Consider the following 26910-nt stretch of genomic DNA (forward strand, 5'->3'; position numbering starts at 1 on the left):
ATGCTGCAACTCTGAGAAAATCGGCCAAAGAGGGATTGTGAATTAGGGCTTTGGAACTAGAACTTGCAAATATCAACTCGTTGATCTAAAAATAATGTTATTATAGACTGTATAGACTGACTGTATAAAGAAGTGGACTAAGGGAGTGTGACATCACCCATAGAGTATGGCTCCAGTCAAATGAAGCTCATCAAGGCAGTTATCGGGGTGGATTTGGAGCTGAGTTCCATATTTGAAATTGTGACCGCTAGTATCATAGCAACCAAAGAGCCAATCTGGAGCAAGGCCATTGAAGGTAATGCCCCTTCCCGTCCGCACCACTGGTTTAGCAGGGAGCGGGTGCTTAGCAAAGCTGTCAATCAAACCTGTTGCTAATGCAAGCGGGAGTAACCTTGAGCAAGGAAAGCATTTGATTTGTCTATTATGTTCTTGATTTACGGTCACAATAGCGAAATAAAAGTGCCAGGATCATGTAGAGCAATTCTGTATAGATCAGATCTATGGGGAATTTACGGTTAAGGGATAAAAACACATGCAATAAATGCAAGATAGGTATGTTTCATACTACGTCACTGTAGGCAAAGCAATGCCACCTCTATGGAAACAACCAGATGGCAGAATCCCCACTTTAATGTTACACAGTGCACCTTTAAAACGTCATGAACATTTTTATTGAGTGTGAGAGGACCTTTGGAACCTGTATTGGTGATGCATTTCCTCTCAGCCAGTGTCACTTCTGTACCTGACTTCACTGCACTCAGTCTGTCTGTGGGATCCAGACATATTCAGATAATTACACCAGAATGAGACTGCGTTGTTGGCACTCACCGCATCTACCTGTCTGCTCCCTGTCTGCTATGATTTCTTTATTAGCTATAGCTTCTCCCCATTACATATATTTCACTGTCTACATATAGCCGTGGTAGATTGAGATTGGCAGTTGGCTACAAACATAATGGGCAAGAAAACTATGCTTATAGTTTGGTCTGTCATGTAATTTATAGGCCTCCTTAGAATACAAAACTGAATGTTGCAACCATTTTACCAGTAGCTAATGTGAATTGGCAAATCTGCAAAACTGGATTTGGAATAATGTTTAAATGAATCCACTGATATTAAGATTGGCTAAACCAAGACAAACGATATCCAGTCTCATACAGATAATAGTCAGTTTAAAACAAATCAATAAATAAAATAATAATGCTGATGATAATAATAATGCCATATTATGATTATGATTATGATTATGATTATGATTATGATTATGATTATTATTATGATTATTATTGTTATTATTATTATTATTATTATTATTATTATTATTATTATTATTATTATTATTATTATTATTATTATTATTATTATTATTATTATTATGTTTTTATCCATTATTTTAATAACATTCTTCAATCTATATGAAAAAAATAAAAAAATAAAGTTGATCTCATTATTCTCATAATCTCATAATTAATCTGCCACATTCACTTCATGCTTAAGGACATTGCAACCACTTTCTATATCCCAATCTCAACCCCAATCTCCCCAACCGGTGGAAAGGGTGGGGTTGGTAATAACACTGCAAAAAGCATATAATTCCTAAATCTACTTAAGCAGTCTTAATACTCATGTTTGCTGTTGCCAGGCTAATTTGCATTTTATTTTCAGAGAATAACACAGGGACAGAGCGGTAGACACTAAAACATTAATGAAATACATTGTAAAAGCCCTGGTGTGCACCCCTACTCTATAATCTCTATATACTTGTGTGGTGTTTTGGTGTCATCCCAATTCAAGTCAGATTCAAAACACGTGCGGACATGCAAATGGGGCCAGCAACAGGGCTGTGTCAGACAGTTACATCAGTACACCTCAGGATGAGATGAATGTGAATGGGCTGAAGAGTCAAATGAGATGTTTTATATTCCGTCAAATTACAACATCTGTCACACAGCTCCAGAAGCAAAGAGATTTTTTTTTTTTTTTTTTCATGAAAAGCCAACAGGGCCTAATAATGTCTGAGAAATTAATGTATGTTTCTACACATTGTATTTCCAATTAGATCCACTACAGTGTGCATATTAAACACTTCTAGGAATCTTAAGAGAGAGAAAGAGAGCGAAATGTAATTGAGTTAGAGACAAAAACGTATTTTCAATTGCTAAGGATATTATCTATATAGCATTTGTTAAAAGCATGGTCACAGTTTGCTCCATCGTAGAATTTATTGGCCTAAGCAGAATACAAAGTTGAAATATTGCAACCGTTTTACCATTAGAAAAGGTGAATTTGCTGTTTTGAAAGAGTGAAATGTAGACTGCATGTAAAAAATTACTGGCATTTCATAACATGTTATAGCCATAGACTGTATATATAATGGACATAGCTAACCCGTGTTAAAACTAGTGAGCAGGGGCGTGCTTCTGGATCCATCAGTTCTGGATCCAATTCACTTCCTATTGAAAACAAAAAGAAAAAAAACAAAAAAAAAAAAACATCGACCATCTCTGTAACTGCTGCTGTCCAGCTTGTCACTCTGGTCTTAAAGTGTTTGTATTAACTCGCTTTACATGATCCTGGTGTTTAAATTTCACTATTGTGTCCGTAAATCAAGATATGAACATTAGTAACAGACAAATCCCCTAGGTCACTCCCGCTAGCGTTAGCAACAGGCTTGATTGACAGTGTTGCTTTCAACAGCCTCATTCTGGATTGGTTCTTTGGTTGCTGTGATACTTGCGGTTGGAATTCCAAAGTTGGAACTTGGCTCCAAATTCACCCCTATAGGTGCTGGCCTCAATGAGCTTCATTTGACTGGAGCCCAAGGCTATGGGTGATGTCACACTCTGTTAGTCCACTTCTTTATACAGTCTATGCCTAAAACCACCACTCAATAGCTTGATTGAGTGTTCTATTATTTTATTTCCTGTTTTGAAATGATGTATTTTATGGCACCACTTTGTCACTTTTGTCATTCAATATAAAGTGAGTGGTGTAGCTGTCATGTTTTTAAGAAAATCAAGCAGCTTAAGGCATTGTGGACTTTCATTTACATTATTGATGCAGTCAAAAAAAACAAAAACAAAAAACAATTACTCCCACATAAAAGCTTGTAAACAGACAGTTATAATCACTTTTTTTTTTTCTTTCTACACTGTGTTTATGTCTCAGTATTTCATTTGAATGTGTTAAAGACACTGCTATCTGTATCTGATCATATTTATTGTCAGAAAATCAGGAATTGCACTGTTGGCATGTTATTTTTTTAGTTATACCATGATGGCAAAACTCTGCTCTGACCTCTTATTTTGTGAATTTGTGAAAGCATTTGATGAATATCTAGGATGCGTTAGGAAAGTAAGGAATAACTTTGGACCACCACAAACCATTTTAAATAAACCAGTTCTGTTTTTCACATTTTTAATACAGTAAAAATCTGGTACAGCCTCTTTAAGTTTTTTTTTCAATGTGACTTTCTGATTGTCTCTCTCGCACCTTGAAAAAGCACAGTGCAGGATGGAGGGAGAGAGAATTTGGCAAATCCAAAATCAACAGGATGCAATGTTTTCATCTTCCCATCCAGTCTTCAGTCTTTAATCCCATGATTAAGTTTGTAATCTAAAGCTAATTCTCCCTCAGGCCCTGCTATGCTCAGTGCCGCCCGGGTAGCACAGCCGTGCAGGGAACACTGCTGTAATTACCATCTTCCATACAGAGGAGCATGGCCATGGAGCTCCAGTCATTTGAGAAAATTCTTATAATATACGTTCCTCACAGCCAAGACAATATTGACGGATTCTATAGGTTAAGTGGGTATTTTTGTCATGAATGATGACACAAAAATTATGAAATCACATTCATTTGATAACAACAACTAATAACTATATGGTAATCTATAAAACATTTTAAAATAGATCTACAGTGCAAAAATATTTCACTTAATTTTTGTTCATGGTGTCACTTTGCAAGCTCAATGATGTGCTTTCTTTTTATTAAGCATTAATATGACGTTTCCTTTTTGTCCTACAGGGGGCGCTGGTTACAGCTTGTGCAGATGATACACTCCACTTGTGGAACTTGCGCCAGAGGAGGCCTGCTGTCTTGCACTCACTCAAATTCAACAGAGAAAGGTAAAGGCTTAGCCAGCACCTAATCTTAGGGGGCAAACAACACATTTTAATTATATTTGAATTGAAAACAGGAGGCAACACTATTAGCTACTGAATTAGCATTTAGCATGTAGTTAGCAACCCTTAATTGGTTAGCATGTTGCCATCCATCCATTTTCTTCCGCTTATCTGGGGCCGGGTTGTGGGGGTATCAGTCTAAGCAGGGACACTCAGACTTCCCTCACCCCAGACACGTCCTCTAGCTCCTCCGGTGGGACCCCAAGGCGATCCCAGGCCAGCCGAGAGACATAGTCCCGCCAGCGTGTCCTGGGTCTTCCTGGCGCCTCCTTCCGGTGGGACATGCCCAGAACATCTCCCTAGAGAGGCGTCCAGGAGGCATCCTCAGCAGATGCCCGAGCACCTCTGGGTCCTCTTAACGTGTAGGAGCAGTGGCTCGACTCCGAGCTCTTCCTGTGTGACCGAGCTCCTCACCCTATCCCAAAGGGTGCGCTCGGCCACCCTACAGAGGAAACCCATTTTGGCCGCTTGTACCCGCGATCTCGTCCTTTCAGTCATTACCCAGAGCTCATGACCATAGGTGAGAGTAGACTGACCGGTAAATCAAGAGCTTTGCCTTTCGACTCAGCTCCTTCTTTACCACAATGGACCGATATAGCGACCCCATCACTGCAGACTGTCAATCTCACGCTCCATTCGTCCCTCACTTGTGAGCAAGATCCCGAGATACTTGAGCTCGTCCACTTGAGGCAGAGACACACCACCCACCCAGAGAGGGCAAGCCACCTTTTTCCGGTCGAGAACCTTGGCCTCGGATTTGGAGGAGCTGATTCTCATCCCAGCCGCTTCACACTCAGCTGCAAACCGCCCCAGTGCCTGCAGCAGGTCCTGGCTCGATGAAGCCTCTGCAAACAGCAGAGATGAGATCCTGTGGAAATTATGTCCATAAATATAATGAACGGAACTGATGACAAAGGGCAGCCCTGACTTGTCGGACACAACGGTGAACAGGTCTGACTTACTGCCGGCAATGCGAACACAGCTCCTACATACAGGGACCGGACAGACCTTAGCAAAGGACTCCATACTCCCGGAGCACCCCCCAAAGGACACTACGAGGAACACGGTCAAATGCCTTCTCCAAATACACAAAGCACATGTGGACTGGTTGAGAAAACTCCCATGAACCCTCGAGGACCCGATGGAGAGTATAGAGCTGGTCCAGTGTTCCACAACTGGGATGAAAACCACACTTCTCCCCCAGAATCCGAGGTTCGACTATCGGTCAGATTCTCTTCTCTCCAGTACCCTGGAATAGACCTTACCGGGAAGGCTGAGGAGTGTGATTCCCCTATAATTGGAACACACCCTCCGGTCCCCCTTCTTATACAGAGGGACCACCACCCCAGTTCGCCAGTCCAGCGGTACTGTCCCCAACCACCATGCGATGTTGTAGAGACGTGTCAGCCAAGACAGCCCCACAACATCCAGAGACTTAACGTACTGCACAGCTTTATTATCTACATAGTTACTAATAATTAGTTTTGCTACAAAATATGCATTGCATTTGCACAACATTTATGTGTTACATTATACTATCTCTCACTTTCCAAATCTTACAATACACAATTTCAACTTCTTATCTAAGTAATGTCTTGAAAATAGTCCGTGTTGACCTTTCTGGAGGATTAAATTTTTGCATCTAGCAGCGTCATGTTGAATCATCAGTGGAAGAATAAACTCATTTGTTCAATGTTTTTATTCTTTCTTCTTGAAGAACATTTGCAGAAATGACTTGCTTTGCCGCTGAATATGATGTCACTCAGATGATTTCATCCCGTTCTTTTTAAAAGTGAAAATTACCATTGTGCATTTTTTATTTCATTTTGTTTGTGCTAGAGGGAACATTTTGTTTTTAGTTTTCTGTACTATGATAAAATTTTGAGCTGTGGAGGACCACATTTATTGCAGCTCCCATTTTCATAGATATTGTGCAAGTATACTTTGAATATTAGCACTTACATTTCTTCAGCAAAATATCACACTTCAAAATGTTATCATGACAGACCTAAGTAGAAGATTTCTGCTGAGTTATGGCTTTAATCACTTTTCACTTGTGCTTTGTCACTGAAGACCAATACATATCCTCCTAAAGACATTTTTGAATCCAAGGGCTCTCGGCAATGCGTCAGCCTTACAGGATAATGACCCTGAAGCATTAGTTATCACGTTGTTCCACACGTAGTTAAAGTTTGGTTTTATGAAACTTGGACAGGATTTAAGCCATTAGTCATATAGAGGACCAAAGCCCTTCTTTTCTCCTTATAGGCAAAACTTTTAATGGTCAGTTCACTGTTGTGTCCAACATTAAGGGGCTGCTGAGTGTCTTGTGACTTGTTTTAGCTCACCAACAAGAAAGAACCAAAAAGAATAGATGCTGCAGAGTTCCAAACCATTTATTTTCTCAGCCTGGTTTAAAAGACAAGGTTTAAATTTTTAAAGCTATGGGCATTTTTAAACAAACTCAAGTAAAGTCATATTGTGCAATGTATATGACTTTTAAATAGTGGTGGAGAAGTACTGTACTCAATTTTGTTACTTAAGTAAAAGTACAAATACCAAAGCAAAAATCAATCAAAATGAATCTACTTAAGTAAAAGTATTACCTGTTTAAAAATGTACTTAAAGAGTAAAAAAGTATTGTGCGCAGATTTTGAGACCTATAAAAAAGCTTAAAATGTATTGATTTTGATTAAAATATGTGCTGAATTTGGTTCAACAGAAAATACTGAATTCATTTTTGTTGTTTTTGTTGTTTTTTTGTTTGTTTTCTAGCTGTTTTTATTTGTACATTTGCTCAAATTATGATAAACATTTTCAGCAGGTCTCAAACAGTAATCAGAATAATTTTATTTTTCAGTCCTGTTTAAAATGTGATGGAGTAGAATGTACAGATACCTGCTCTCAAATGTAGTAAAGTAAAAGTAAAGGGTATCAACGTTAAAATGTACTTAAGGAAAATACAGATACCTAAAAAAGTACACTACTTTCACTTTTTTACATTTCACCACTGCTTCTAAAGGTGTCAAATTTCAGTTAGCAAGACCACATCTACCAAATGTGTGATTAGCTGTATATTTCAAATCAAAACATTACGCATCAATACTAGTATATTATCTTTATTGGCTTGACTGCCTTATTCCAAAGTTTACTTACTAAATTTACTTCTGGGGCTTCAAAAGTTGTTGTTTTTTTATTTTTTATTTCTACCACAAACCAACCAAATCCTATTTTAAATCCAAGCTAAAGCAAAGACTATTTCAGTCTCCAGAGCGTGTAACAGGTGGATGGAGGTTTAGTTGCCCTGTCTCTGCACCTGTCATGGGAGGCAAAACCATAGGACCAAACGGTGAATCACAAGGATAAAAGGAGCAAAAACGGCCATTGTGAGTCACGCGTCTAGGGCTGGGCAGCGACTTAGCTCAGTGTCTCTAGGTTGAACCTGGTATAATTAACGCCCTCACATCCCCTAAAATCCCCCATGAACAGGGAATGAATCACAGCTACAAGAAGCCAATTGTTTAGACATAATTGTGTGCATCTTGCGTGTGCTGTGACTGTTAGCTGGCTGTCAAAGCCCATCAAACAAAATGCAAACTAAAACAATGGCTAGTTTAGTGCCCACTCTCAAATGCAATTACTCAGTATGTGGTTCTAAACTGTAAAAGACTCTACAGGCCACATTTATTTTCATTTATCTTTACTTATACAGGGAGAGCCCAATTTTGCATGTCCTTGAAATATATTTATGGGGAAGCAAAACAGCCAAAAGACCTTTTTCCTATATCAGTTCTGGTGCGGCCAGTCTTTAGACTAACAATCATGTCATCTTGTATTAAATGTTCCCATATCAATGTGCAACAAGCAAGTGAGATATTCTGGCAGGCTATCAAGTAGTTTCCTATAAGTTTACTTTATACAGTTTTGTTCTCTTCTTACATATAGCAATGGCCAACCTACTTTTTCATAGAAAGTAGAGTACAGTGATGGTCTAAGATTCATCACCTGTTGAAATGATGAAACAAAGGGTTGAATGAAAGAGTGTATCTAAAGTTTTCAAAGTAGAAGCTGAAGTTTGCATGTATATTATATATCACAATTGCGTATGCCTGTTTTCACGCATGCCAGCAATATTGATAACAAATATAAGAAAGCAAAGATTGTCACCTGTAATTATGCGCACATTTAAACAGCACTGAAAATCTGCCAGGATCAGTCCAGTTTTGAAAAGAAAATCAATGGAGCAGTTCATCAACATTTATGTCAGTATGTTTCTCAATGCTAAAATTTCAAACTCAGTTCACTTAAGAATAGGGACAATAGTAGTTTAAGTAACAATTAATAACTGTTTTTTTTTTTTTTTTAACAACCCTAGTCTCTACTATGAATTTATTTAGAGCAATATTTTGGTTTACAATGGCAATATGTAAAATACGATCTACATATGTGATAGTTTATTCCTACTCATTCCATAGATGTTTTCAGAAGTTGGTGGTTCAGCATTGTTACTTCATCTTTATGCATCAATATTTCTCTGTTAGTACAGCTGCCATATGTTGGCAGCCACTCTTCCATCATCCTACCAAAGGAAGAATGTGACTCTAGAAATAGATACTACCAAATCTGAACAATGAAACATTAATTACACAGTAGCTCAGTTGGTCAAGTGTTTGTCCACTGATCCCAATGTTGGAGGTTTGAAACCCGATTTTGACGTAAACATCACTGGTTGAGCCCTTTGTTGATCCAATGACCCACAGGTTGGTCGTGTGATTCCTGCTCCCACAGATGAAGGCTGTCGTTGTGTCTTTGGGCAATACATTTAACCTACCTCGCCCCCAATGTGTACACTAGTGAATGAATGTGTGTATGAATGGGTGAGTGGTTCCATGATGTAGAGCGCTTTGAGTACTTTGAAGGTGTAAAAGCGTTATATAAAAATGTGACCATTTACCATTTAATTATATGTTTATATCGTCTTCTTGAATTACTTAAATTGCTGAATCACTTTTGCAGATGGTGAGGTCTGCAGAATGACGCCACCAATTCAATTAATGCCTACATCTGTTTAGTTCATTATTGCTATTAGCTCCTCAGAATCTTGCGTAGGCTGGCAGCTCACAGTACACTTACATATCCTCTGTCTCTGGGCCTCCGAATGATGGTCTTAACTGCAGCCTGGTCCGCCTGTCTGGAGTCAAATCTTTACAGCCCTCCTGAACTGTACTTACTGAAATGACCTTCCACTAATCAGCTAATCCTTCTCTATTTCACTGCCATCCTTGGCTTAGTTTGACATTACCTGTGTCATTTGGGTTTTTTTTTGTTTTTTTCTGGAAGCTTTTTAATGTTTTGGCCTTTACTTTTAAAACTACACTATCATTAAAGCAGACCTGTTATGTAAAATCGACTTTTCAGTGCTTTTTAACGTTGTAATGTTATAGTTGTTTCCCCTTCTCATTTACCCTCTTGAAGTTGTTTTTGGAGTGATTTGTGCATGTTCGAGCAATCTTTAATCACTTATTTTCAAGACACCATATGGCCGATCAACTCACGTTTTCACAGCCACCGGCATACACCCACTGCTCTGTACTTATTTCGTTCTCCAATTTTATTTTCTTAACCAGTGATATGTGTAGGATTTGGCATAGTCATTTTGAGACAAATGAAAAAGAAAAGCTATTAACCTGCATGACTGGCAGCTATCCATAGGAGGAGCTGAAAACTTCCCCGCTCTGTTGTGATGACGTTTATGGTGACATTTGCTATTGAGTACCGCAGTTTTCATAATGTGGAAGTCAGCTGACTTGTTAAATTTATCAAGTCATTTTAGATGAATATTGCAATTAAAAATCTGCATATTATAACATAATGATCCACAGGTGTCATAGATTATAATTGTAGCAGGCTTGAGCACAATATGTATTTTTTGTCAGTATCAAAGTACATGAATTAATCGCTGGCTGTGGGTCCTGCAGCGTACCTTGGGCTGTTGTAAAGGAGTGTTGTTGCTCTGAAATCTTTCAGCCTGGACTGGACTTTATTTTTAATGGATTTATGGAACTCTTTAGAGCACATGTGTCAAACTCAAGGCCCGGGGGCTAAATTCGGCCCGCGACGTCATTTTATGTGGCCCGCGACAAAATCAATTAAAAGGTATGACTGTCTTAAAATCTCAGTTTATCAGGAGATACACAGTTAAACAGCCATTTTTTTCATGTCTATGCAAATCCATATGCGATATTTGTAACTTGAATAAGTAATGAATATAGAAACGGTTAATTAACAAGATTAAAACGTAGTGATATTTATCTTACAGTTAGATCTGGCCCTTTGAGAGCAACCATTTTGTTGATGTGGCCCTCGATGAAAATGAGTTTGACGCCCCTGCTTTAGAGTGTCATTTTGCCAAGCGAGTCCTCATGGTGCTTGTATTTCCTGAGGATACATATGCGGTGTCTCAGCAGAACTAACACCGATGCTACATTGTTGTTAGTCTCTCTCCTTTTCTCCTTTAGCACTTGTGGTCTTGGTGAAACCAAAATGCATCTAAGACTTAAAAGCAGTGGGGGCATGTAGTGTCTCTGCTCAGTTTTCCTCTAATCTAATCTAATTCTCCCTTCTTCGCAGACGCCGCCATCCGCGTGTTGTTGTGTTGTTGTTAACGTGAGTGTGGATCCTATTGGCTCAAACAGCGGGTTATGATGGGTAACGCAGTGCAAAGGATCATGATATATGTAGTCAGTTTAGTTTTTACAGCTGAAACTAACTTAAAACTATTATTTTGGGCAGAAACACAATACCGAAAAGAGACCACGATGATATCGAGGCAATTTTGCTACCACGATATCACCTGTAACGTTACATCCCTATCTTTTTGTCATGGAGGAGATAAACAGTTCAAGTAGGACATAACTCTGTAGGGGGAGTATAATGGCTACGTGCAGTATCAAACATATAGTCACACTCTGTGGGATGTAAAATATATATGAAACATAAATACATTATTAAGTATCAAATGTTTACAAGGTGAAGTGCTGGTCATGACAGAAGGGAGATAGTCTGACACCAGATTCACATTCACATTATCTTTTCAAAGTTTACTTTTATGCTTTTCTTTTCACTTTTAGACGATAAAGTACTAATCTCAAAGACTCAGTTATTAACATAATCTCAAAGTTATAATTTAGATATAATTTAAAAGGAGAAATTGCAGCAGAGAGTCCAGTTTTAAATGTATTTATGTAAAAATACAACTGAACCAATCACCTTGAGGATTAAAGCGTTACCAGCCAAAATGAAAATCTATCTACTGGTTGGTTAGTGCTTGGAAAGTCCACAAAATGTTGAACCTGTTTATTGACACTCATTATTTTCTTATATTAACGTTCCTATCCAATAACTATCGAATAACTGCCAGCCATTAAAGATGCACATGGAATTCGGAGTTTAGTGTAGTGTATCTGTCTAAGATATAATGTTTTGATTTGAATAAGCAGGGCACCAGAACTTCAGAAGTTCAAAAAACAAAACAAAAAAAGAAACAAAAAAAAACTACCATCTCTCTTTTCTCTGTCTCTCTCTGAAGGTGAAATTCTCAATACAGGGACCCAACCATTTAACTCTAAAATTCACTTAAAGAAGAAATTCAAAATTATTTTGTGTGGTTTGTTGGTCAAAAATTAAACAAAAACTGCACATTTAGAATAAAAAAAGGATAATTTCACTAGATTTTCGATGAAACATGGGGTGCTTTCTTAGAGTAAACACTAGTATTATAATTGGAACTACATTTTTTAATTAGGCAAATTAAGAATATAAATGGGGAATTATATCTGCTTTCTAAGCCAAACTCTGCATGTTACGCCACAAAACCGGGCCTCAAACAGGGCCAGACGGCGCGGTGCGGCTCTCTGTCCAGGAGGCACTCTGCAGGTGGCACTCTGCAGGTGGCACTGCAGTGCAGTGTTGTAGTGTTTTGAGCAGAATTGCAGCAGGAGGGGCATGATGCATGGAGTGTGTGAGTGTGTTGGCTGAAGAATCTTGGTTGAGTTTGAAGACATCTCCTGGTGTTTTCATATAGTTTTACCGACATCTCCCTTAGCTCATTCTGTGTTGGGATCAGAGGTGAGGACTGGACCAAGGGGAGGGGTGCATCTTGATAGAGCACCCTGGCATCCTGTGAGGATAGTGATGGAGCATAGCCAACCAGTCAGTGAGTTTGGTTGTCACAGATTTTTTTTATCTTTGTGGTCTTGGGGTTCTCTATGCAGATTTATAGATGTGTCTTACATAAAGTGACTTTACTTTTGTTTTGAACCCCAGTTTAAAATAAAATATTACTTTGCAAACTTTGAATCTAGCACATGTAATGAGTTCAGTCAAAATAGCATGACATAATATGACATTAATCGATGTCTCCATTAAAGTACAACATAATATGAGACATGTATGAGATATACTCACAGTGCAGTTCACAACATGAATGAATGTACATGATGGTCACATTTAAATCACAGATTTACATATGATACATGAAACCAGATGTTAATGTCAAAAATAGCAACTTTATAAATAGAACCAAATTTCTGTCCTCTATTCCTTTGTTTCACAAGGCAGAAGACCAAGGTGACCCCTGTGAGTCCTTTGAAGCCAGTGTCCCGTTTAGAGTTGTTGATTTTAGAAAAGTTAATCAGTGTCACTTCAAGCTTTAATCAGGTCCTTGGAGACAACTTTGTTCTGAGGGTCTTAAGAATGTTGGAGCAAAATACAGTCTGTTTATTCAAATTGTTTTGTAGGAGTTGTAAGTTAATTAAATTAATTAATTAATCAATTTACAACCCAGAGAAATCACAGTTTTTGGGAAAAGTTCAGGTAATATCACAAACATTTCTGTTGGAGGTTCTGCCTCTTACTTGTCTCCATGGAGATATTATTGGTTTGCCTAGCATCTTCCACACTTTCAGTCTTCCATTTATTGAAAATCATGGGCTGTTAACAGTATTTTAAGGCAAAGCAGACAAACTCTAAACCAGAAGAGTCACATATAGCACCTTTAAACCTTGAGCATTGCATACAAAAACTAAACTCCTTTGTAAACATGCTGTTCTAACCTGTGTCTCTCTCTGTGTCTCTCTGCTCTGCAGGATCACATTTTGCCACCTTCCCTTTCAGAGTAAATGGCTGTACGTGGGGACAGAGCGCGGGAACACTCACATCGTCAACATCGAGTCCTTCATTTTGTCTGGATATGTCATCATGTGGAACAAGGCCATCGAGCTGTAAGTCCCTTCCATTACACCAAGTCAGCTGTGGGCTGTATGTTTCAAAGGTCAGGGTCGTCTATATATATATACACTATTGAAGACATTCTATGGGAGAGATTTTTTTTTATTTATTTATTTTTTTTCTCTTAAAAGTGAAAAATAGGCAGTTGTTGTCTATTGTTTTTGTTGCGTTGGTATTTTTATCATATTTATTAGTAAACTGCACAATGTAACACAATCAAATTGAAAATGCAATTTCAGTTGGCACAAATATCAACTAAAAAAAGTGGCAATTGAGATAATTGCCTCTGTAAAGAACAAAATATCCTGTCTTTTATACAACAGTCTTGTTATACCTAGTGTAGACCTCTACAAACATAAAATCTCTCAAATTTGAATACTCCTGGTATTGTTTGCAAAGTGAACTCTGAACAGAATCATACTTCTTACATCATACTTCACAATCATTAAACATATTTGTTTTCCAGCTCTATTAAGTTTGAATTATTATGTTGACTAGAGGGAAATTACAAAAGCTTCTACCAATTACAAATAATATCAGGGTGTCACAATTATTACATTACGTAACAGTTAATACACTAAACTGTACATAACAGTATTACAAACAAGTCATTTAACCTTCTTTATTCTTGTCCATATGCAGCACTGTATATAAATATAGCCATTGTCATAGCCAGTTACTCTATACACTAGGGATGGGACGATATTAAAATTTAGACTCACGATTATTGTGACCAAAATAATCGCGATTAATGATATTATCATGATAATTATTAACCTGTTAACGTTCCGACAGCCCAGGCCTACATTACAACTCTACAGCAATGTACATATACTTCTGCGTCACCCACGCAAACAATTTACACATCAAATGAAAGCACTCGTCTTTTTGAATATTCAAACCATTTTCACCTGCAATCCTCACAGTGCTGACAGGAAAGCTGTTTTTACAGAAAAGCCAAAAATTTTAGTTTGGACTAGTTTGGACATTTACCTTCGTGGGCTCTGGTTTACCTTTGTGGGCTCTGGTTCTGTCAAACATCAACATATTCCCCAGAAGGTTGGTCTCGTTCGTTCCATACAGGCCTAGAATATAATCCAGTGATGAAATTATATCCACAAAATAAATTAGATCCTCCATGTCCAATCTGCTGCAGAATTCCAATTTCCAAGTATTCCATTTATTTTGTCAATTTCAGGCAATTTTATTGCTCCAACTTTCTTCCTCAGTGCTAAACACACCGATGTTGGCCAATAATGTGGGGGTTGTGGGTGGGGCCTTAGACAGCAAATCAGTGCTACAGGTGACTCTTTCCCTTGTAGAATCAACCAATTACATCACCAATTACATCACACACATTTAGTGACGTTTTCCCCTTAGAGCCAATGAACAGCGAAACACAAGGACATATAGCATGCCATGGTTTTCCGTAAACAGATGGAGCATGACGAGTGCGTAAATGAAGCCAACTAGATCCAGATGCGTGCGTATTTTACCCATGGACAAAAGAAGTACGCGATCGAGGATACCGTGGATGTTTATACAAGTTATACTAGAGGTATCTTTGACCTGGAGCGGTTCGTAGCAAAGACTGAAGATGGCTATGGGCTCAGTAGAGGAGTAGAGGACCTTATTTTTGGATGGATTGGATGCTGTTCTCGATCGGTAGGCGTGGTTTATTCTGCTATTGACATGATTGTAGGTAAAATTGTGTGCATGTGTGTGTCTGTAAAATGCTGTTTAGCTAGCGCTAACCTAGGGATAGCAAAGTCCACACAAATATGTACCATTATTAATACAAATACAAACTAACACAATCTACATTCAATAGTTTATTTCACATTGTGTGTTACTTATGATGGATATTTTTCACTCAAGTTTGGCAAACAATGCAGAATGGTTGTCGTAAATGCTGTGTGTAAGTTGCTCATGTTTGCCCTCGGAGCCACAACTTTTTTTCGGCAGGCTCAGCCACCAGACTAGGCACAGACACCACGAAACACCTTTTTTAACACGATTAGCAGTATATCATATATTGTCCCATCCCTACACTAGTTTTGTAGCCTTATAGCATATTGGCACAGTTGTGTGTTTATGTCTGTCTTTAATAGTTATGTATTTTGATTATAATTACATACTTCCTACTCCTCTGCTGTTCTTGAACTTTGTTTTGCAACTCTGTAATTTCCCCATTGTGAAACAAATAAAGGTTATCGTATCTTACATAAAGCACACATCTTAAAATGAATTGAAATTAATTTATAATAGCTATATTTAGTGGAATTAACTACTACTAATTTAGTAGCAGTTAATTATATATATATATATATATATATATATATATATATATATATATATATATATATATATATATATATATATATATATATATATATATATATATATATAACATGCTAAAATCCAATCAATTAAGTTTAAATGAAGAATATATATTGCACTCGTAGTATAAGCAGATCACCTCTCTGACGCACCATGATGATTAAAAGACATTTGTTGTGTACTTTGTGGAGTTGCCCTGTTCTTGACATGTGCTCTTTAGACAGACAGCTTAATGCATGCTTTACCACAGTAACAAACCAAGAGTTAGCCTGTTGCTTGTTTGTTTGCCTGGCTCTTACCGCCCACATGTGTTTGCCATAATGTTACAATGACAAATGCTTTGGCGCAGTGTCACTCACAGTCACTGTCGAAGCGCACCATCTTGTCTCCTCTTGACAGCCCAAACTATGGCCAAGAGTCACAACACCAACTCTGTGTGGGCGGGCGGTCTGCCAATCACCCAAACTGTGGAGGTGACACATCAGCTGTGATTTACACTGTAGACTTCTACTTTTTTACATGGTAAACTTTTTTCAGTTTGAACCATCGAACCTTGGGTTGGTGGACAAACATTCCCACTCTTGCCCTCTTTCTAGTACCAGCCCCATTCCAAAGGTGTCTGACCATTTTATTTTATTTTTTTACCTGATAATAACAAATACGTTATAGTCCAGTGGTTCTCTAAATAGGTGTAAAATGAGACCACAAAATAAAAATAAATAGTTAAATAATAAAACAAACACAGAGGCCCCTGCGATCCACCACCATTGGTACGTGTACTACAGTTTGAAAAACACAGTTCTATTTGCTTTAAAATGGACTTTAGTACATTGGGAAACAGCCTGAACTAATGTCCCAAACTGCATGCACTAAAATGAAATGATATTACAGTTTGGCAGGTCTATGCCATTTTAACTAGAAATAAGCCACTTTTCACACCAGCTAAAAAAAATGCCTTTATCTGATTTATAACAGGACTGAACCGTGACCATAAATCAAGACTTAAACTGTTCATTCTGTCTTCAACTTTAGATAAGTTTCTTATTCTTTCTGAACATCTTTTTAAACATTACTTTAAGACCCATGTATATGGTTCCTTTAAAATGTTACTGTTCCTTTAAAATCTTACTGAACACTTGAGTCAATTTCAGAACTATTCATAATCAGCTCCCACAAAGAGAAAACTGTACCATGAGGAAACCACATTGACACTCACTTGATCAATTCTGCACTACATTAGCTTTGACCTGATCAATAGCAGCTGTTAGATACATAGTTGTTTGTATTTTGACATTTTTCCCCTGCCGAGTGTATTGATAACTCTTTTTAAATGTTGTTAGCATCTGAGCAGCGTTCAGTGCACACTACACTACACACACTACTTGTTCGGTAATCTAAAGTACCACTCAAACAGGAAAAAGCAAAACATGTCACTCACAAAACACTTTAAAAAATTGATGTTTGAGTTTTCTTTCGGACATTTTTATCGACTTTGCAGAGTCCTAGTTGCACACAGCTCCAAGATCAATCTTGCCTTTTGTCTCCTGCCTTCTCCGTCTTTGCACCTCGTCAAACCAATTTCCTTGGGGAACCCTAGGGTTATTGGCGCGCGGGTACACATCCTGTTCCTGTAGACTGGGGCGCAGCTGGAGACTCTGCTTTCCATTAGCAGTCTGTTTTATGCTTTAGAATACCAAAAGCAAAGATTCTTTACAGTATTATCACAACTATGCCCTGTGAAAATCATCAAGCAGTCCAGTGCATAATGTATAGATAGATATTTTTCTCCTGTTGTATTTTTGAATACACTGAAAATTCTAATATACAAATTATTTGATGTTTATTTTATTACATTATGCATACCGCAATATTCAAAGGTGTACTTTTCTGGTAGGGGCTGTCACCTGCTTGTCTCATTAAAATGGTAGCGAGAGTGGTAGCGTTCTGGTATAAGGAAACACGCCAAATTCCTTCTGATTGTTTATTTTCTGAACACAAAGGCTACTGTAGGCTGTAACCCACACCAAAACAAGAACAAAACAAAAGGAGTCTCAACTCACTAGACTAAAACTGACCAGTAACTGACCAATAAAACCTTTACATCAACTTGTCGGCATAGCAACCAAGTGTCACATACAAAAGCAGTTACATTAACAACAACACATAAACAGTTACAAGAACAACACAAAGTGTCAACTCTGAACTAAACACAAAATATCAGATCATTACAGTATAAACTTCTTCATCCTGATATTTTTCAATTACGGGCATTTTTATGGCAAAACATACTTGGTTTAGTCAAGTTACTTGCTTGAGATTGAAGTTTCATGACAATCTTTGGATTGTGTCAGGCAAAACGGCATCTCCATGGGGAAAATGTTTCAGATCCACTAATGTATGTTAATATTGCTTTATGTACTCCTTCCCCCAGGGCCACTGTTGCCTTTTGTTTTTTTTGTTTTTTTTTGTTTGGTTTTTTTTGCTCGTCTTTGCTAGTTCTACAGAGCTGGTTACAATAAGAAGCAAATCACTGTATGCTAACTACCTATTCACAGGTCTCAACTTCCTGTTAATAGGGGCCATTTTGAGAACTTTTCATTTTTCCAAACATATAACACCACATCCATTTTCAGGTTTACCATCAAACCCTGAAAATGGATGCAGTGCCCGTGTCATCTATCATTCAATTCATTCATTCAATTCATTTGTTATACTTGAAGTCCAGACAAGAAATGACTGCAGCTACTCTCACTATTTTGTTAATGGCTTCAAGCTCAAAATAAACTGAAAAATACAGAATATTATGGCCTGGTTCATGAATATTTACAAGTGTATTATTTAAGTGCAAAATATGCAAAGTGTGCTATTGTATATAAGCTTCCTCTCAAGGTTTCTCTGCTGCCATTGTAATTATGCAGTCCTCATAGTAGATGAAATTATTTGTATTGTCAGCATTCTTTCCCTTTCAAAAGTGGGGAAAAGGTGAAAAGAATACATTTCCTTCATCATCGCTGCAGTGTGATTTTTTACCTCAGAAACAAGAAAACAAAAATAATACATAATAGTACATATCTGATCCTTAATACAACACAAACTCACTCTTGCCCTGAAAATAATCTAATATCATCCACTCAACTGGGACTCCCTTTCCCAAACACTAGAGCATGAGTGCTCATTGAAATTCAAATGACTCTACCACATATTTAATGCACAATTTGATTTTCGAAAGATTCATCCCAAAATGAGATATAAAATGAGAGGAAATTAGCAGTGTGTGAAGAGACAGCTGCCCTGCCTCCTCGGTGCTGAGAGAAGTCACATGACCCTCTGAAATGTGTTTACGCCAATCTTAATGAAATGTGTCTAGAGCTTGAATACATTTGGGTCCATAGGGCTGGTGAGAGCAGATTCATTTCAGTACAAAGAAGCAACCTATGTCCACCTGGCTTGTTCGTTTGGATTGGTATTTCAAATATTGCATATTTCATTTACTCTCTTAGAATTATAGGGTTACGGGGTACACTTCCTGTTCCATTCTGCGATATTGTGTTATAACTTTAATCTCATAAGCAAAGCACATAGAACCCTGTAATTCTAAAGGGGTGTTTTATCTATTAGTTAGTTAACATAATAATTGTTGTGATAACCAATTTACTTATTAACTACAATATATATTATAAAACAATAATATAAACCATTTTATTCTACTGACAAAACTTTAAAGCAGGATTGACCAAGTAAACCTTCTTTTTTTTTCTTCTTCTTCTTCTTTTTAAATGAACCACGGAGATGCAATAATGAATGAAATATAGTTTTGTCTGGTGGCTCTCCTGCACAGACCCTACACAGACCCTTCTCCCATGTGGGTACACACAAATGCAATCACGAGCAAGGAGAATGACCACGTGACAATCGAAGCTAACAATTAAAAAGCTGTTTTTAAGACAACTGAATGATTTTGAGGTGAGAAAAAATGTATGTATAGCTGTAGGTCACACTAGCAAGTAGTAGATTTTTTTTTATATTCGTGCCAAAATTACTCTCTACTAATGCTTCCAAATCCTGCACATTAGTAGAGAGCAGTGGCGGTGAAAATGAGGACTGATCGGCAATAGGGCATCGATTAAAGATTGTTCAAACATGCACAAATCTCTCCAAAATCAACTTCGAGAGGATCAATGAGAAGGGGGCAACTATAAAGTGGTTAAAAGCTCTGAAAAGTTGATTTTGCAGAATAGGTCTACTTTAGAAGTAATTGGTGGTTTGCTAAATGTTTCTACAAATGTCTGCAATGTTTATCAGTCCTCTGTGTTGTTTTTTTCACTCATGAGTAGCTAGGTTTGTTTTGATTCAGACAGACCAGGCATTTGTTCAAAGACTCTGGGTGAACCCCTGAACTGTGTGCCACAATATGTGATTGTCCAAGAACATCATCTCTGACCAGCCATGTACTAAAGACAGAATATGTGTTGTAACCATTCAGGCGTAGGTATTGTGTGGCATGCTTTTTACACACTCAAACAGCCCTTTATACATACAATCTATCTTAAAGCTAAATGAGGTTAAACTATAAAAATCTGTAATGGCATAATGGGAAAAGAAATTGTCCTGTGTGCTGTGTATGTCCTTGTATTGTGTGGAGTGACGGTTTGATGTTTTACTGCAAAACAAATGTTGGTCTATGATCTTACAATAAAGTATTATGTAATCTAATCTAATGTAATCTAATTATTTGATTCTCTGGTTAATACGTGTGTCAGTCACACCCATCTTGATTTATAAAGGGGCAGTGACTACACGTCTTTAGATTTTCGGAAAAGTGTGTATTTTTGCCTGTCAGGGAACCACCAACATACAATTTATAACGTATCAAGACTTTTGATGACATTACTTTAAAATATATAAAATTGTTGTAATTGGACAACTAAAGGTGTTTCATATGTTACCGTATCTACCTTCCAAACACTTTTTCATAACAGTATACATAATTGAATTCCTTTTTGAAAGATCAGTCTTGTTGATTTACTGAAGTCGTGAGGTTACTTTCTATTCAGAGAGACTCGTCAAGAATTCAAGGTCTACATTTTTCAAATTCAAAAGCAGGAAGCCAACATATTTTTCCCTCACCCACAATTTAATATCTTCCTTTATCCTGAAGAATAACGATGCCCTGTATGTCATGGACGGTTGTTTGTTGATATGGAATTAGATGACTTAGGTCAAAAGTGCAAACAAGTATTAATGGTGAAATATTTAGCCCTGGCATTGATATTCGTTATGGGTGGCTGAGATTATAGCACTTGGCATTGACCCATTGTGGCACTCTGCAGATTGGACACATGTAGAGCATTGTGGCGGTGAGGCGGTCCATCAACCTATTACAGACTTAAAAACAGAGTGGAAATACACAGGCTCATGGGCAGTTTCCCGTTATTATCGTCACACTGCAGCAGGCATGACTAAATAGCCTCATATGAAGAACATGGCAGCCACACTTCACCCCTGAGAGTGGAGGGAACAGGCTATAGGACTGGGAGTTAAGAGACTGAGGGAGCATATACAGTAGGCTATAGTTACCATACTGAAACATTAAAGCTGTACCTAATTGATTTGAAATATGAGGAAAAACATGTTTTAGTAGTATAATAAAAAAAAAGAAAATTTGATTATACACTATTATTAAATTCCAGTACAAAGCTATCTTAAATTTATTGTTTTCAAAAACACAATTTTGACCAGTTATTATTTTAGCAGATGTTAAGCTGACATGGGCATGAGCATTTCAGCTATTTGTTTTGATTGTAACAATATCAGATTTACAAATCAGATTCTAAAACGTGATGTGATAGTGTGATGTGATGTTGAAAAACTGTGCCTTGTTTACCGGTAACTGTTCTGGTTGAGGAATATTCTACATTATGGCATTACCTTCAATTGTTTTCAATTGCTAAACATATATCTTAAAACACATTCTTACTATGAGCACATCAGCCTCTCCACAGGTTTAATCTGTAACTTGGTTTGGTAGTACCATCTGCTTTGAAGATAGATATGTTTAATACCATACAATGGGCAATTCCAGGAAAAACGATGGCATCTCCATTTAGACAAGCAGGTTTCTGACCCTTCACAAGAAATGTTACATATGCTGCATTCATGTGGTCCTTGGGAACTTGGAACAATATTTTTCCGATTTGAAAAATGTACATGAATGCTCACACAAGTCATAAAAACAATTCGAGAACTCAGGCCAAGACCTTGTGCCCTGCTTCCACAGCTGGCCACTGCTGTGTGGAGATGGGCCAAATACATCAGATTTTTGAGTGTATCTGAAATGTTTGAGCTCTTGGACTAAACGTTATCACATTTTGGGGTCAACTGTCAGGTGTCCAGGTCATAAGAGAAACAGATCTGCATAAGAAAGACCCGACATTTCCTGTTTAATTAATTACTGGTGTAACATTAACTACCTAAAGTATACAAATGTTAATTTATTTGTTAAAAACAAAATTGTAAACAAAAACGTTTAACGTTTGATCTTACTGATTAGCTCTTTTAAACCCAGTGAATGAGTGGACTTAGTGATTTCCTTTGATGGTGACAACTTGAGCACATAAACGGAAACAAGTCCTAATCCTGACATCTCATCGTGGAACCTTGAGTTCCCGAGAACTAAATGAATGCCTCAATGGTGCGCATGAATGTACACGTCCTTGTACGTACATCTTTTGTAATACATGAACTTTGATACTTTTTCCAAATATTATTTGGCTTCATTGGACAGTGTGACATTCAGACCTATATTATCCCCTTGGAATATGCATTTAGGGTAGTTCTGAGATATTGAGGTTTAAAGTTCTTATCACTCAGATAGCATCATGAAATGAGGAAAACTAAATCTATATTAGGAGGTATTCAGGAACAAGAATATGAATCATCCATTTTCAACAAAAATGTCAGCTAGACCCCTAAATTCAAACGGGATGATGTGGTTGCTCTCAGATTCAGATTCAGAAAACTTTATTGATCCCAGAGGGCAATTCATTTGCAGCATACTCCGAGCAATTCAACATACACGCAAACACACAGTGTGTCAGTCCAAGCACAATATAGGAACAATATACATAAAAACAACAGTGCAAAACTTCAAGAACCCCTACCCTTGGAATTTAGCAATTTAATCGCTGAGGGCACAAAAATTTGAAAAACGATTTGTTTTCCTTATTGGAGCATAAAAGCGACATCCTGAAGGCATCATGATGAAGTCAGGAGCCAGTGGATGGAGGGGCTGAGCCAGGAGACACTTGGCTTTGCTCAGCACCCGCTCCTCCCACAGAGAATGCAGCTCCCTCTGTTTAACCCCTGTAATTTTTGAGCAGGTTTTAACAATGTTTTGCAGTTTGTTCCTATCCTTCAACGACAGAGACTGAAACCAGCAAATGAAAGAAAAAGTGAGCAAACTCTCGATAAAAGAACAATAAAAGTTGTTGAGAATATCTCTGTTTACATTAAAAGAGTTCAGTTTTCTCAACAGATACATTCTTTGCTGCCCTTGTTTAACAATGCTTTCAGTGTTTAGATCAAATCTCAATCTGTTGTCTATCATGGTGCCTAAATACTTGTAATTATCGACAATTTCGACAACATCTCCATGTATGACACTGACACTATGAGAAGGTGCATGTCTAAAATCAATAACCATATCTTTCATTTTGGCGACATTCAAATCCAGGTAGTTGTCCTCACACCACTGGATTCAAATCCAGGTAGTTGTCCTCACACCACTGGACAAACTGCCCCAGCGCAGGGCCATGATTTATCTCAGATCCTGCAAGTAGCGACACCAGGACCGTGTCATCCGAAAATTTAATGAGGAATCTGTTTTCGTCTGAGGATCTGCAGCTGTCCGTGTACAGAATAAAAAGGAGAGGTGACAGTACACAACCCTGAGGAGATCCAGTGTTAGAGATGGAGGGAGGAGACATTTGTCCATTTACAAGGACACGCTGGACCCTGTCAGTGAGAAAGTTTAAAATCAATAAAAGAAGCTGATCTGGTAAATTAAAATCCACAGCCAGTCTTTGAACCAGGACATGGGGCTGCATTTTGTTAAAAGCAGAGGAAAAGTCTGCAAATAAAAGTCTCACATGGGCTCCAGTGTTTTCAAGATGCTTATAGACAGTGTTCAATAAAAAAAGCTTTGCGTCCTCCACTCCTTTCTTAGGCTCTCTATCTTTATAACAGGTTCACTTTTCATCTGTATGTCCTACTCATCTTCTTTTCTCTTTTGTCTCTTGTCACAGATCGACTAAAACTCACCCAGGGCCTGTGGTGCATTTGAGTGACAGTCCAAAAGATGAAGGGAAGGTGAGTCCACTCTCCTCTGTCTCCGCTGTTCTGCTCATTTCTTGGGAGTCTAATAATGTTGCGATTTCAGAAATACATGGTACCCTTTAGTTTTTTGGCTTTTTTACCATTTTCTTTTTTATGAAACCCATTGCCAACAGCTCACACTATGGCCGTCTCCAGTATTGAAAGTGCTAGGTCAAACATGTCTCCAGTATTCTGCCCAAAGGATTTAGTGGAGACCATATCCCTGCATAATGGAAATTGTTCTTTTACTGTATGTTAAATCAAATGGGTTGGAAGTGCATATGGCTGCTGTGTATCGTGTATATTAATATTGCAGGAGGTAGTTTCATAAGGGCAAATTGCAATTCATGACCAGCTCACAGGCAAAGCTTATAAAATGTGATTATATAGAGCAGACTACAGGCATGTGCAATAATGGGAGAGGCATGTGCAGATAAAGCACTGTGTTCAGATTGTGTTTTAAATAACCAAACCACTATATTTCCATAAATGGTATAGAGTTATAACCCCATGTAACACACAACATCATTGGTTAAGTGGTCAGATCCACTGACCTACAGGCTGGTGCTGCACCTACAGATGAATGCTGTTGTTGTGTCCTTGGGCAAGTCACTTAAGCGCACCTAGTGTCTGCGTACACTGGTGTATGAATGTGTGTGTGAATGGGTGAGTGGTTCCTTGAGTGCTTTGAGTGCCTTGAAGGTGGAAAAGTGCTATATAAATATGTGACCATTTACCATGTGACTAAATACTAAATCTTATATGAAGGCGCGGTGCAAGAAACAGAAATGTTAAAATAATTTCATATTGTCAACGTAAAACTTTTGTCTTGTATACTTACTCACAGTGGGAAGAATAACCAAAACGTTTAGTCAAGTAACATCAATTAAAAATATTGTTCAAGGAGGAGTAAAAGTGTTCTGCTAGAAAAGTACTCTGAAAAGTGCAATTTCTTTGGTTGAAAATTGCAAAAGGAAATTGAATTCTGTCAACTGTATTAGCATTTTTAAAAGAGAGTATGCTTCTCCTTAGTATCTACCTGCAGTGCCTTACGAAAACCCTGTTAAAACAGAAGAAGCTACTTGGCAACGTGATTGCCATCTGTTTTCACAAAAATTTTTATCCTGTTGACAGAATTCAAATTTCTTTTGTGGAACCTATGTGGGCAACTTAGAGATTATACATACACCATGTTTGAAAATATTAATTAGTTATTTTGAAACTCAAATGAGCTAGAGCGACCAAATATGAAATGAGTTACCAAACATCAAACTCACCAACCAAGTTTGTGTAACCATGTCAACGGTTTGTCCCATTTAATGAACACAATTACACTTTCAGTTAAAAGTGAATTAAGACTGGCCATAACCTTGGCCATAAGACTTTGTGCATTAGATTAGTGCAATATAAATGAGCAGAATCATGTAGTATATGGTGATTTTTTTAATTCACATTATAGCTGTGTCATGTATATTCTTCAACAGTCTATCTCAGTCTATCACACATTTGATATCACCTCATTATGTTCATTCAAAGTTGCTGAGTCACTGCAAAGCAAATATACTGTACTGCAAAGCACATACAGAATGTTACTGTCACCTGCCCTTTTCTTTTCACAAATTCACACATAAGAACAGAGCTGTCACCAGGCTGCAGGCAAAGAGTCCAGAGACAGCCAAATTGTGAGGAAAAGTCTTAAATGTATAAAGAGATGTTTTATATTGATTTCCACACTCTTTGGTGAAACCAGGGTTGACAACTTGCAAAGACATAAAAAGGACATTTGTTTTTACAACTGCTTTTTTATTATTCTGTCAGTCAGGGCTATCATTCTTACGCTGGAGTTGAAAGGGGGGAGCAGACTTTTTTGTCGCTGCAGAACAATATTACTTAAATTAACGGTTAAAAGTAGAAACCTCTCACAAATAGCTCCTAAATAACAAATGAATAGTATATTTGGGCCTTATATAACTGATCTAATTCAACAAGAACTATAACTTATGTGCAAAGTGAGTAAGTATTTTTTGCCAGACACATGAGTGGTATGGTGCCAAGCACTCACACTTCACAGCAAGAAGGTTCCAGGTTTGACTCCCAGGGTGCCTGAGTGTTTCTGTGCAGAGCTTGCATGTTACTCCCCGTGTCTGGGTGGGTTTGGTATCCCCCATCAACCAAAAGCTTCACAAAAGGCAATCAATCAACAAGCTAGCTCAACATCTGAAGATGGGTTCTCAGGACGTGTATGTCACTCACTGCTTTTGTGGATGGTCCCATACTTGGTTGGTCCCATACTTGGTTGAAGAATGAGAATGAATATTCATCTTCCAAGGGACTAAAAATGGATACCTTACATGGTGAAAATGACACTTAACACGATTTTGAAGCACTTAAAACTTATTTAAAATGCTAATCTATTTAGTAAATGTCTTGTCGGCACACATGCACAGCTGGTGTTATGCATATGACAAACAGAAAGGATATATTTAAGTTATTTCTGTCTCTCTCTGTTTCTTCTTCCTGTGAGTCAGAGCGTACATTAGTGACGTCGTGGTAATGATTCACCTGTACTCAAATCACTTTATCCCAGGTGCTTATTAACCTTTGTTTTAGCAGCCCTAACAGCTCTCAGCATTAACACATTGTTGGATCTACTGTTATGGGCAGTGACATTAATAGAAATGTGGATGAAAAGGGCTTTATTTATTTTATTTATTTATTTATTTTT

The 26910-nt window shown here is 37.7% G+C and overlaps 1 protein-coding gene across 1 annotated transcript in view; it reads left to right on the forward strand.

The window, feature by feature from the left end:
- Nucleotides 1-26910, forward strand: part of stxbp5l (syntaxin binding protein 5L) — a 230268-nt gene that overhangs the window by 122679 nt on the left and 80679 nt on the right. The window contains 3 exon segments of the mRNA XM_055230353.1: nt 4027-4127; nt 13331-13465; nt 24116-24179. Of these exon segments, the coding sequence (XP_055086328.1) occupies nt 4027-4127; nt 13331-13465; nt 24116-24179 (300 nt within the window).

Source organism: Periophthalmus magnuspinnatus, chromosome 21 (genome assembly GCF_009829125.3).
Source record: "Periophthalmus magnuspinnatus isolate fPerMag1 chromosome 21, fPerMag1.2.pri, whole genome shotgun sequence".
In the NCBI taxonomy this organism is placed as follows: Eukaryota; Metazoa; Chordata; class Actinopteri; order Gobiiformes; family Gobiidae; genus Periophthalmus; species Periophthalmus magnuspinnatus.